A 13,933-nucleotide genomic window follows, 5' to 3' on the forward strand; every position below is an offset into this window, starting at 1 on the left:
CTTCTTGTAGGAGTGACCTCCTGAACCTGAAAGATATTGGCCATCTACAAGATCTGAATTTTGCAAGTTGTTCAGTTAGCATAAATCTGAAATAAATATACCTTATCAGTTATACAAAGTTGTTTTTATAATTATTATTTTATGTTTAATATGTTTGGTAACATGAAGCTTCTGAGTCTTAGGTTTACAATTTTTTTATAGAAAAGGAAATAGCCATTCTATTTCTGATGTTTATTTTGAATTTTCAGTACCTTTTCTAAAAAGATCCTATTAATTCCTTTGGAGGAATCTTTAGACATGAGCCATACTTAAGTTTTGTTTTGAAGAATGTGGGCATAACAGGTAAGCAAGGAAAAAAAGGGCTAACCACTGTACTTCAGGAGCAAGTTTCCCTCAGAAACTTTTTAAGTCCACAACAAGAGTCTCTTTCCTGAGAAGGAAGTTTTCCTGGGCCATCCAGAAAGAAAATTGGGATTAGAAGTGAAGTTTTCTAATTCTATATCCAATACTTCTATGACCTGTCTCATAGAAATATTCTCATGAGATAATCTTACAAAATGCAGTTTTATAAATATGAGCAGTTCCTGATACCAATGATAATAAAGTGTTCTACTAAAGTAGATATTTCATCATAATGACAGAGAAATAGCTTCTAGTCTTGATAAAATCTACATCCCAGCAATATTGCTAGGATACAGTAGGTTATGGAGGAGGGGGAGAAGAGATGGTTCTCCCTCAGGAAAATCACTGAAGAGCTGGTTTCAGGAGAACTGTGATAATCAAAACATGAGTGGACCTTCTGTAATCAACCACATAATTGGGAGGAGCCTTTTTTCCTTCTACAGAAGGATGCGTGTCTGGAACTACCAGTATCTTCAAAAGAGCCTAAGTTCATTCCAACCATCTCTTTTTGCTGGACTATCAACCACGAGAGTGAGGTCAGTCCTTTACTCTCCCAGCTTCTGGTGAAAGAAGCATGCTTTGAGGGGGAAAACCATGAGGTCTTTCCCCTCTGTGGCTATGTAACCAAAAAAACAGTCCTGAGTTCTTGGCTTTTTAGTTCTTTTTTTATTTTATTTTAAACACAGGGAATGGAATTTCTGACCTTGAGAGTTTCAAAGGGCAGAAACATAAGACACGGCAATCTAGGAGTCTAGGAATCTGGGCTGGTTGTTACAAGCAGTTCAGGATTCCATCCCAGCTGATGCTGAAAACTATGCTATCTTTAGACCTAAATTTGGTGATACTAACACAGCAATGAAGGAAGTGAACCAAGTTTTGAGACTAATTCCTCCTCCCACAGAGACTGAGGAGGTATCTTGTAATCGTCCAAGACAGGCTGGAAGGACACTACAAGCACAATGCAATTATTTGTTGCCAAGTAAAGAGCTATTTGGACATCCTAATTTGCACACAGAGACTGACTTGCTTCAGCAGACTCTAAATAGAAGACTTCATCATGCAAATACTGTCTGATCCAGACCTCAACTCAGAAATAGTAATTTCAAATGAAGAAGATTCTGTAAACTGTACTTCAACAGCTAGTTCAAATAACAGAATAAGATTAAACCCAGAAAGCAATTCCTTTCCTCTCTGGCACTTCAACAATAGTGGTTCTCAGGATACACTGACAATGTTCAGATTAAAATAATACTGGAAGCCTTGCCAAAAGAGCTGTTACATAAAAAGAAATAAAAGGAAGTCCCACCATAATATAATTTATTCTCTCAAAGATACAAAGATATAATGGGAAAATTTTTCAGGCTTTAATCAAATCTGTATGTGGAAAATAGTAATAGCCTTTAATTATCAACACCCTTGACTGCAATAGTTTTCTAAAGAAATACAAAGTATAAACAATCATTTTTTAAAAGTATTCAAAATCATTAATATTGAAAGAAACACTCTATACACATATTAATTTCTAATGGTAGAATTGTGAATTAGTCCATTTACTTAGGAGAATAATTTGGAATTGAATAACTTTCAAAAATTCTCCTAATCCTTTTGGTGATTCCCTATGATCCATTCTGAAGGAAGTTATTTGAGCTATCAATCTGTCAGTCCTTTCCGTGTCCAGGCTGGGTGAGGTTTCAAGTAAACTAGTATTTATATCATTTACTGGGAAGATACAAGGACAGAAATGAAAAAAATCTATCCTTAGGGAAATTATAATCCAAAGATTGCAAAGGAGATATAATATGTAAGAAGATAAATAATCACAATATAATCTGAAGAAAGGAAAAAACCTAGTGGAATGAGCAAAAATTTTCTACCAGAAGTGATGATGTCTTAACTCCAAGTGCCAGAAAATGAGTAAAGAATGAATTCCAGAATTCCAAGCAGCCTATACAAAAGTATAGGGGAGGAAAGTTGGTGTCAAGTACTACTATGATTAGAGCAGGGAATTAGTAGAAAAGACATATGTGTTAAAAATATTCATAATAGCATTATTTGTAATAGCAAAAAGTTGGAAAGAAATTATGGGTCCATCTATTGTATAAAAAAGAAAAATTATAACACATAAATGTACTGAAATATTACTGCCACTGTAAGAAATGATTGTCAAGATTTCAAAAAGTTATGGGGAAAGCCTTCAGGGAAGTGATATGGAATAAACAAAACAAAAACAATGATTTTTAGAGGGTCACAGATAGTGGGGGAACTCTGATGAGGTAGAAGACCCTTCAGTCTAGCAAGGAAACCTGCTGACATGTCTGATTTGTCTCCCCATCACCTTTGGGGGCATCTCTTCCTTCCTGAGAAGTCTGGAGGCATGACAACCTGGGCTGTAATTACAGCAGAGTGGCAAAGAGACATCTGCACAGAAAAACAAGTTGTTTATGTGGTCTCACAGAGCAGAAAATAGTGCAGTGTGCTATAGTTATGTAAAAGTATTAGGGTATGTGAGACTGAGGGAATTTTGAATAAATGAACTGTTCTGGCCATCTTTGTGAGTTCCAGCCCTTCACTCTTCACCCATGATTAAGATTCAGGCTAATACCGAAATCCTTCAGTGAGCAGGTCCAGACAAATGATGTACATAATTACTAGCACTATATAGATGATAACAGGGTTATCAAAACATGAAAAACACTGGACAATACTGGTATTAATATAATAAGAAATATATAGTCTTCTTGTTTTTAATAAAAAGAAAACTAAAGTATAAGGCTGTGTACAGTAACAATGGGATCAGTATGCCTTTTACTTGTTTGTGGTTATTCCATATTACAGGAAAATTGATTGTGATTATTGCTAGAATTTTTATGATGGTGTGAAATAAAATTTGTCACTTTAAAAAATTTAATTTTTTTAATAGTTGCTTTTGCTGGTTTGAAAAAGTTATCAACATCACCATAAAGAATCATCTATCTTTCTTCCTTTCTTTTAAATTTTAAACTAGTAAAAACAAAGAATGTTTATAAGAAATAACAAGTAAACTGTTTTTAAGATTATTCCTGAGAAATCAAATGCTTTTCCCTCACTTTCCACAAAATCTCCTATTATCTTTTGCCTATATTCTTATAACATTCTGTCTAAAATAATTTCTCCTACAAAGATACTTCTAAATTCTTAAGTTTCTCATCTCAACAAAATAATGCTTGGTGCTGAATTTAATATATTCTATCAAAATAACACCAGCAATTTAAAATCTAATCTAGTCTTCTGGATGGAATTTTTAAGTGTTTCTTATAATCTGTAAACAAAGTATATCTGTATAAATCATCTCCTATAACACTTAAAGCTCCCTGGAGGGCAGGGACTACTTTACCTCCTCAATTCCCTTCCTTCTCCTCCATTGCCTCCAACAGTGCATTCTATAAGAGTAGGTAGATAATAAATGAATGAATGAATATAAAGTTTAAAAAAACTGTTACTACTGGCCTATTCAAAGTTAGTACAATTGCCTAACACCAATGGTTAATTTTAGACTGGCAGTGGCAACTTACCAACTTATTTCACCACTAAGATGTCTGTTACTATGTTTATATTTAAATAGACTGCAAGAAATTTTGAGTATATTTGGCAAGTATGCAAACCCTTGACTAATGTCTCTATTTAGAACTTTTTCACTATGGAAAGAAACAAGTTTTAGAAACTAGTTTCCAGTATATCCTAATATCTTCCTTTTCCAGTTCCAAATAGGAATGAGTAGCTTATTCATTTAAAAATGCATAGGCCTATTCAAATACCATTTGGTTCCCTGCAGAAGTCAAATACATGTATTTAACTATTTAAATAATAACTAAAGACCTATACTTTGTTTTGAAAATTACCACCACAGAAAAATTCAAAATACCCTTTTGAAAATTCAGTTTCCTAACCTACTCCATTCTCTATTTTGATCATATCTGCTAAATTAAAGTTTCCAACTTCCAATCTCACTTCTGTTTACTTACTTCTACTTTCATAAATTAACAGCAATAACACTCTTAAATGTAGAAGACTTCCAATTGCCAAAATGTAACAAGCTCCTCAAATGAGTACTTTAGGTGGTCACTGCTTACATAATACTTCTGGATGAATATAAGACAATTTTAGATCAAGCATGTAAAAACCTTTTTGATCAATTCAAAATATAGATCTCAACTTTAACATGACAGAGAACACTTCCCCTCTTTACTAGAACCCAAGGAGTAGAAATGATAACCAAATACTTATAGCAAGGATCTTGACTTTAATATTGAGAAACTGGTAAATTTTCTCTTAGCCTAAGTTTTACAGTCCTGTAGTTTCTTCTATCTTTATAACTACTCTTGTATGTTGTTCCATTCTCTTCTCTGACACTGCCACAGTCTCAATACAATTTCTTATTACTTCACAGCTGAATTAGTTCAATAGCCTGCTAACTGTTCTCCCTTACTCAAGGGTGAGTTCCTTTCCTTTTTATTGTTCGATATAAATTCTGCTATGTATATTTATTTAATTCTGTTTTCCTATCGATGCTAACAATATTTAAGAAAGCAGACATAATTCTGCCCCAGTACCTTCTTATTCTGAAAAGAGCAGAATGGCAAAGTTCTCCCACCTGATTCCCTTCCTGGCAGAAATTAAAATTTCCCTTGGCGAATGGGAGGTAGAAAAGAGATGAAAGATTTCTTTCTGCTTTGTTTTCACTGGCTGTTCCCCATAACCTGGAATGTTCTTCCTTCTCTCATGGCTTCCTTCAAGCCTCAAGGAAAGTCCATCTTCTGAAAGACTGCCTCTTAATACTAGTGCTTCTCTCTGTTGACCACCTCCAATTTATTATTTAGCTTGTTTTTACATTGTTTGTATATTGTCTCCCTCACAAGACAGTGAGCTAACAATGATACCAGGGACTGACTTGTGCCTTTCTTTGTATCCTCAGCATTTAGTAGAGTCCATAGGACTCCACAGTAACTAAATAAATGTTTATTTACTGATGACTTGGGACTTAGCAGTAAGACAATGCATTCCACTTCCAGGATCAGATGGGATTATCAATAAAGACTGGCTCTCTATAGGAATTTCTCATAGACACTATATATAAACAGGGTGCCAATCACTTCCATCTTCAGACTGCCAAAGGTAGATAATGCCTATCTAGACTTCATTTCTCTGATTCAAATACTGATTGATAATTACAGAGAGACTGTATAAATCAGTGATTTCTGGATTACACTAGAATTAGTGTAATGTGTGATACCCTTTACATACTAATAAAAACCCATTTCTGAAAATGCTAATATTCATTAAATCATTACAAAATTACTAAGCACTTTACAATTTCTTTATTTTAAACCATAACTGACAAAGTCAGAAAGACTCTGCTAATTTACATATATTTCTTTGCCTAGTGAGCAGTATTTATTCATTTGTTCAGAAGAAGGTTGCTAAGTAGCAAAGTAAGGTTATACTCTAGGGATATGCTAAGTTCTCTTTTTATTTCCCTTATTCCCATCAGAGATTTGTTTTGGTGAGCTCTCAGTCACTACTAGTTCAGATAACAAAGAATAATAACTCCCAATATCCCCAAGTCATCCCTCTAAGAAAAAAAACAACCACAAAGAGATGAGAAGGTAAGAAGAGGAAAGGGAAGAGAAGAAGATGGGAAAGAAGAAGAAAAGAGAAAAGAGAAATTCAGGATTCAGTCTTGCAAAATATTCAAGTTTAGGAAGGAGAGATGACAATATAGCACAAGAGATTGAGAAATTGTTGTCAGTTAAGTAGAAGGAGAAAAAAAAGATAAAATGTTAAAGAAGTCAAGGAAGGAAAAACAATGCAAGAAGGAATAATTAAAGTCAAAAGATACACAAAAATCCAAAAGAGACTGAGGTCTAAGATCACTAGATTTAGTAAATGAAGAGATCACTGATAAGCTCTGAGAAAGAAGTTTCAATACAGTAGTGTGTATTCAGAAGTCAGATTATAAATTCTGAATGAGAAGTAACAAAAATGAGTAATATGGAAATATATTTAAAATGATTATACATATATAACCTATACCAGATTGCTTGCTGTCTTGGGGAGGAGGAAGGGAAGAGAGGAAAGAGAAAAAAATTTGGAACTCAAAATCTTATAAAAATGATTTTTTATAACATCTTTCCATGCAATTGGAAAAATAAAATATTTTTGAGAGAGAGAAAAAAAAAAAAAAAAGAAGTAAAGTGACAGCAAGTACCTCAAGGAAATCAAAACCAGAAAAGTACCAAAAATACCACAATGTTCATGGCAATACATTTTGTAGTTTTAAAAAACTGGAAATTAAATAGTGTCCATCAACTGGTGAATGGCTGGCAGAGTGTAACGGAATATTATTGCACCATAAAAAATAACAAATGAAGAATTTCAAGAAAAATGGGAGGATTTATTGAACAGTTCCAGAGCAAAATAAAGCAAAGTACAGCAAAAGAAACAATAACTGCAATAATATAAGTGAAAACAACATTTAACGCAGCCAAACTCAGATTAGCTGCAATGACTAATCTTGTTTAGAGAACAGATATTGAAACTCACTGCTCTCCTCAGCAGAAAGCTTGAAGACTACATTCATACACTAAAGTAATTTAGGTATATTCAAAGTTGAAGCCTTGTCTTCTCCATAATATAAAGATCTTTATGTATTCCTCTCTTAGAAAACTTCAGCTCCTCTCTAGAATCTTGGCTAGCATTCAATTTATTCTTTCACTTAAAAGGACATCCTGAAACCATTTTTATGGCCATATCCAAATATCAAGAACTTCTGTGACATAATTAAACCTGTTCAATGTTTGTTCATCTATACAACCAGATAGTTTTAAATGCTTCCCCCACCCTTTTTTTTGCCACTGACTGCTCAACTGAGATTTCCTCTTGAAATTCATAGTGTCCACTTAAGAGTCCAAGTTGGCAAGGTTTTCTGATAATACACTTTCCCAATTTCTGTTACTGGACTTTGAGTATTACACTGGGAAATAAGTGTTCCATTCCTACGCTTCTTATCCCACTTAACCTATAATAATGCTCAAAAATATGTGAGAACAAAAATTATCAATATCACCTTGCTTCTCTCCAAAATAAATGGCCTAGGATACCAGGGGAAACAAAGAAAAGTGATACATGTCAGAAGTGAGACCTTTCTTGTAGTAAGGAGAAAACAGATTATCTATCATCTTTGATAAGAGATGTTTTAATGAAGCCATCTCCTCTCTCATTTGAATCTCAAGATTCCCATGACACCTCTAATATATTTAAGTCTGTTGCTACTGTCCTCCCTATAATGTTTAGAAAACGGGGAGGGAACTGCTTTCTTTCATAAAAGGTTGCTTGCTCTCGTTCACTAATATCTCTTTTTCCTATCCTGTTTGCTGCAGTCTGGCACAAATATATTACTGTATGACCAGCCCTTCCTATAAGAAGGGATTTAGGGGCTTGAACTATTTATAGCTAGGGATAACTATTAGTCCTGTTCAGGTTACTCAGATTAAGCCTCAGGTTTACAGTACTAGATTCACCCCACTAATAAGGATACTGATTACTTGTATTTTAAAAGGAAAAAAAAAATCATTATCTAGAGTTACTTGTTGACCCACATCTTTAGAATAAGCTGCTAGTTTTTCTTTAGTCTAATAAATAACAACTGTCCAAGATGCATTTTTGACTATCCTAGACTTTTTCTACAATGCCACAGAAATTTCTTAATCTACAAGCTCACTCTATCCCTAGACTTCAAAGACTGAAAGCACTTTCCTCACTATGGCCTCTCCCCTTATGACCTTATGGCTAGTTCCTCCCAGAATCTCCAGTTGAAGGAGAAGGCACAAGCTAGTTATGTCTTCATTCTTCTGTAGAACTTCTGAAACTTTCTATATAATACATCTCCTTTACCTGCCCCACTTCCATTCCCCTTTTCAGTTTCCTTTTTGTCATCTTCCCCTATTAGAAAATGAGCTACTTGAAGACAAAAAAAGTATCTTTTTTTCTGCTTTTATTTGTATTCCCAGAGTTTAGCACAGTGCCTGGTACATAAAAAACACTTATATGCTTTATGAAAATTTGTTGACAGTATCTACTAGCTTTCAATCCTTATACTCTTTCTATCACCTCTCCAACACTATAACCTAAGGAAGATGTAAAATTTTGATGGGTTTTTTAATTAAAATGTTTTTTAAATTAAAATAATGTCCAGAAAGCGACATGATCTACAAGAAGAAACACACACTCTGGAAGCTGATGAATTAGGTTTAAAATCTGGCTCTGCTGCATGCTATCTAAATGACCTTAGAAAAGTCAAGACCTTGTTTGGCTTCAGCTTCTTCATGTAAAATGGAATTTGAAATAAGGAAAAGTAGAAGTGGACTTTGGAAAGGAATCTCCAAAGGACCTTCCAGTTCTAAATCCTTTGACTAATAATGCTATTCTTTTAAGTTCTCAAGCTCCTGTTCTGCCACTCATCTTCCTGTTATTGATCTCATAATAACAGATCTCCAGTTATCTCCCTTTAGCCAACAACTAAGGGCCATTTCCTTTTTTACCCTCACTTGGTCCTCCTGCAGGAGGATATTTTAAACTCATAACCTCACTAAAACACAATAACACCCCACACTTTTCATAACAAATCTTTTAAGTCATATTTTCAATAAAAACCCTTGAATTACATTTGAATCCCAATGTAAATTCTACAGTATCTTCCCTAAGATATATTAGCATTCCTACGAAGTAATTTCACAGTCAAAGTAACTAAATATGTGATGCCTCACCATTAAATATACTATTAAGCATGACAAAATTAATCAGAAAACATACTACTTCCATCTTATAGCATCTCCACTTTTTAAAAGGTTAGAAATTTGAAACTTTTCTTTTGATGTAGGGCTTACATTCTGGTTCATTTTTGCCAGCATGAAGAAAATTTAATTTTATGGAATGTCTCTATATACTGAATTTTAAATTGGGGCACAAAATTATAAAGGAAATCCATTTTTTAAAATCCTTATTAAAAGTATACTTCCCCCACCTTGAAATTAAAATCATCTCCAAAAATGTGACTGCTATAATTACAGATTATGTGACCTTACAAAATGCTATTTATACTCATCTTCATAGGATTTTAATTTTTAAAAACTACTTTTGAGTTGACAAGACTATCTCAAATTATACTTCTCAACTTTTCTCTTAGAATTTCAAAACATTCTTCAATGAATCCAGTATTTCAGTACTTCCCTTCACCAAATAAAAGTGACTCCTCTCACATGATGCTGATCTATATAGATTATGTGTATTAAGGGCTAAACATTAAGCTTTAGCTTAGTATTTCTTTTAGTTGATAAAACAAGAACAAGAAAATCAACCACTTTAAGTGGAAGAATTTATTCAGTCAATAATAACAAAAATATGCAAGCAAGAAATTTTAACTTACACATTTTTCTGGTATTGTATTTAGCTGGATAATGCTGACTTGCTAGTCTAATGTTAAACATTAGCTTTTAAAAAGCACAAACGTTTTTATAGGTTTTGCTTTTCAATAATTATATATTTGAACATCATTTGTTGCCTTTCCATCCTTCTTCTAAATATCAGATCACATAACATAGATTTAACCAGTATGCATGTTCTATATAGTTGATGTAGCATAATTTTTTTCTAATAAAGAAAGTATCTGATTACTTACAGCTTATGTGTCCCTTTCTCAGCACAGCACTCTACTTATTTGGCAAATTATTTCACTTTGTTGCATTAAATTTTAAAATTTCTTATACTAAAAAACTTAATCTTAAAAGTTCAAAATGTGAACAATACTTTAAAACTAAAGCCAAATTTCTAGTTTGAATTTCCAGTAACATATAATAAAAGAAAGGACTATCTTATTCAGACCCACCTCTCCTATAAACTTTCTAGACACTGTCCTGAATTTAAAGTTGAGTTTCAATTTTAAAAATTTCAAAAATCAATTTTTAAAGTACTTTAGATAATACAATAATTATATAAACCTAGGAGGAACTGTAAAATTAGAAAAATACTTTAAATGCAGATTTATAAAACTGAACTTAAATGTTTTAAAAGATAAAACTTATAAAGTAACTAAGAGCTTACCTTCTTTTGATACCAGACTATAGCATCTGTCACTTTGGACGCCATTTATTCCACTGAGATCACACATTAGTCATTTTAGGCTGTGCAAGAAAGAAAGACACACAGAAACAACTTTACTTCCACCTTCTAAGGATAGTCTGAATAACAAGCATATATAATACCCTGGTTACTTGCAGAGCAAGGGGTGTATGACTATACTTACATTACACCCTTCCTCATTACTATTTTAGCAACAGGCTTTCTTAGTAAACAAAAATCAGTTGCCATAATAACAGAGGGTTCTGCTTGAATATAACACAGGATACTTTCTTAAAAAAAATACATTGTATGATATAAAAATATACTTATAAAGAATAGCCACAGAGTTTCTTAAAGTAACTTATAGCATAACTTTTCCATATCTAATTTTTTTTCACATTAAGAAATGTTAAAGCAAGTAAATAGTAAAAGCTGCAATATAAAAATTCTATAAGTACATTTTACTTAGAATCATGGAGCTTAAAGATTCCCTAAAAATTAGACAGCCAAACATACCACTTTCTCCTAGAAATCCTCTTCAATATCCTAACTTTCCAATCTCTGCTTGAATATTTCAAATGACTAGAAATTCTGTTTTGCAAAATAGTCTAGTCTATTGTTACTATTGAATGTTCAAGCACTTTCCTTTTACTGGGCAGAAAAGTGTCTCCCTATAGTTTCTATTCATTGATCCCTATTCTGCCCTTTGTAGTAGCACAGCATAAGCCTCTCCATGTCCAACATTCCTATCACTTTTTCATCCCCTCAAATTGAACCTTTTTTTTTTCAAACTTAACTAGTTCAACTATGTTTGATCTTGATTCTTGATTTACTTGGGTATCGATGAATAAATCATTTAATAACTCTCAGACCTCAGTTTCCTAAACTATAAAATTAAGGTGGGCTAGGTATCTTTTAAGATCCCTTCTGAATCTAAAACTATGAGCCTATGAACATTTTTCCAAACAGATCCCTTAACATTCTGATCACTCACTTTTGGATACTATTTGTCAATTTCCTCAAAGTGTGATGCCTAAAACTAAATATAAAATAGCAGATAGATTCTTACCTTAACACTTAATAAATTAGGACTCAAATTAGCTTCACCACTGTCTAAATTAATTTTTTTTAAAAATCAGTAACAGAATGCATTTTGACAAAGTAGTTCAACTCATATTTTATAGTTTTCCTTCACATACCTTATGTTTCAGCCAAACTAGAAAAACAGTTGTTCCCCAAATTTAACATACTTTCTGCCTCCATGTATTTGAACAAGCTAAAACTATCAGCCTTGGAGCTCAATACTTGTTCTTTTAACATCTTTAACTTCTTTCTTCTTTGTTCCACCTCTAACACCTGTCACAATTATCACTTCATTCACACCAGAATCACTCTAGTGCAGGCCCTTATCTCTTTCCTAAGAGTCTTCTATAATCAGCCTCTCTGAATCTATGCTCATTCCTCTAAAATCATATGCCATAAAACTGCCAAAATGATAATCCCAAAGTGCAGAAAAAACTCCTCCACTTAAGAAACTTCAGTGGTTTCCCCATCTTATTCAATTCAGGCCAATGTTTTAGACTGTTGAGACTTTGATGTTCTGTGTGTTAACTTCCTTTTTTTTTTTTTTTTTAAGTTTCATATGATTTTAAATCTGTCTTTACATGAAATCACTGATAAAAATTTTAAATAGTACAGGACCAAAAGTAAATGATCCTTTCATGACACCAAAGATCTTTCAAGCTCACATTGAACCATTAATAGCTTGAGTCTGATTATTTATAACCACTTCCAAGTCCACTTAATCCATATCTCTCAAACTTTTATATAGCATGAAATGTATGTATGTGGAATACTGCATATGTCAGATTTTTTTCCAACATATTAGTAAGTTTTCTAAGCTTTCTTCCCCTCATTTAAAAAATTTATTATAAGGTATAATAAAAATTTATTATAAGGTATAGTCCTCTGGGAAGGGATGGGAAAAAAGAATATAATGGCAAATCTAAGTGATATAAAACAGAAGGAAGCAACAAAAGCATTTTAAATAGGATGAGAGACTGTTAAAATCTTGGTAAAATATATCTTATTTCATAGATCATCCAGGCTAATACCCCCTGTCAAGAAAAAAAAAAGGAAAAAAAAATGTTATTCTTACATGTCCTATTCTCAATGAAGACATACTAATTCTTTGTGTCATTGTTTCCTTTTCTAAATGTTTCCAAATCACCCATTCAATAATGTCATAGAATTTTACTAGAAATACAAATCAAATTCTCTGGCCTGTAATCTGCAGGCTCACTTCATTTCTCCTTTATGAAAATCAAAATGTGAATCCTTCTTTTAAAGCATCTCTGCTATTTCTCCATAATCTTTTGAAGATCACTGGAATAAATTAAGAAAGGTGGAATTCAGAGAACTGGGGAAGTAGTCTCATAGATTTGTGACTTCATCATTCTTGATTTCACACTCCCTTTTACCCACATAATCAATGAAATTTCAAATCTTGTTTCTACCTTCATCTTTCTCACTCATCCCCTTCCTCTACTCATAAAGCCAACCTATATGTGTCAAAATGATTTTCTTTAAAGTGCAATTCTTACAGTATCACTCTCCAATCCAAATAAACTACAGAGACTCCATATCACCTCTAAAATAAAATACTATTTCCTTTCTTTGGCTATTTAAACATCCTGACATAAATCTATCTTTCCAATAACAGTGCACATTACTCATCTTTCTGAACTCTGTGGTCTAGCCAAACTGCCCTTCTTGTTTTAACTCAGACAAGGTACGCCATCTCTAATTTTTATCTTTGCACTAGCTTTCCTGCATGTTTGGAAGGCATTCCCTCCTCACCTCCACCTCATAGCATCCTTCCAAAAATAGCCTTTCTTGATTACAATGCGCAAGTACAAGCACGGGTGCTCACACACACACACACACACACACTCCCATCACCTTTCCCTAAATACCTTGTAGTGATTTTGCATTAATTCTGCATATATGTATTTCCTATAGATGCAATATTCTCTGTACAACTATAAATATATAGCTTCTCCAAACATAGCATAAGTAACTTGGGAAAAGAACAATTCCATTTTTTTTCCCCAATACCTAGGTCAATACCTGACACATACAGATACTTAATAACTATCAGTGGACTGACCAAGAATTTTGAAAGAATGAAACATCAAACTAACCAAGGCCCTAAGAAAGCTCAAGCCTGGAAAATGGAAATAAATAAGGCCTCAGGCATTCACTACTACCAAATGTAGAGGTCAGAATAAATTTGGCAATAATAAAAAGTATCAAATATTATGCTAAGATGTAATTCTTTATATATAAAAAAAGAAGTACATCTATCTCATTAGTATGT

The 13,933-nt window shown here is 33.1% G+C and overlaps 1 protein-coding gene across 4 annotated transcripts in view; it reads right to left on the reverse strand.

Annotated features, from left to right (window-relative positions):
* PHTF2 (putative homeodomain transcription factor 2) overlaps positions 1–13,933 on the reverse strand; it is a 147,974-nt gene that overhangs the window by 101,438 nt on the left and 32,603 nt on the right. For all 4 annotated transcript variants that reach the window (XM_031938682.1, XM_031938683.1, XM_031938681.1 and 1 more), the window contains exon 2: positions 10,537–10,616. In XM_031938682.1, coding sequence (XP_031794542.1) covers positions 10,537–10,581 — 45 coding nt within the window. In that variant the 5' untranslated portion in view covers positions 10,582–10,616. The remainder of the gene's footprint in view (positions 1–10,536; positions 10,617–13,933) is intronic.

This window comes from Sarcophilus harrisii, chromosome 5 (genome assembly GCF_902635505.1).
Source record: "Sarcophilus harrisii chromosome 5, mSarHar1.11, whole genome shotgun sequence".
NCBI lineage: Eukaryota > Metazoa > Chordata > Mammalia > Dasyuromorphia > Dasyuridae > Sarcophilus > Sarcophilus harrisii.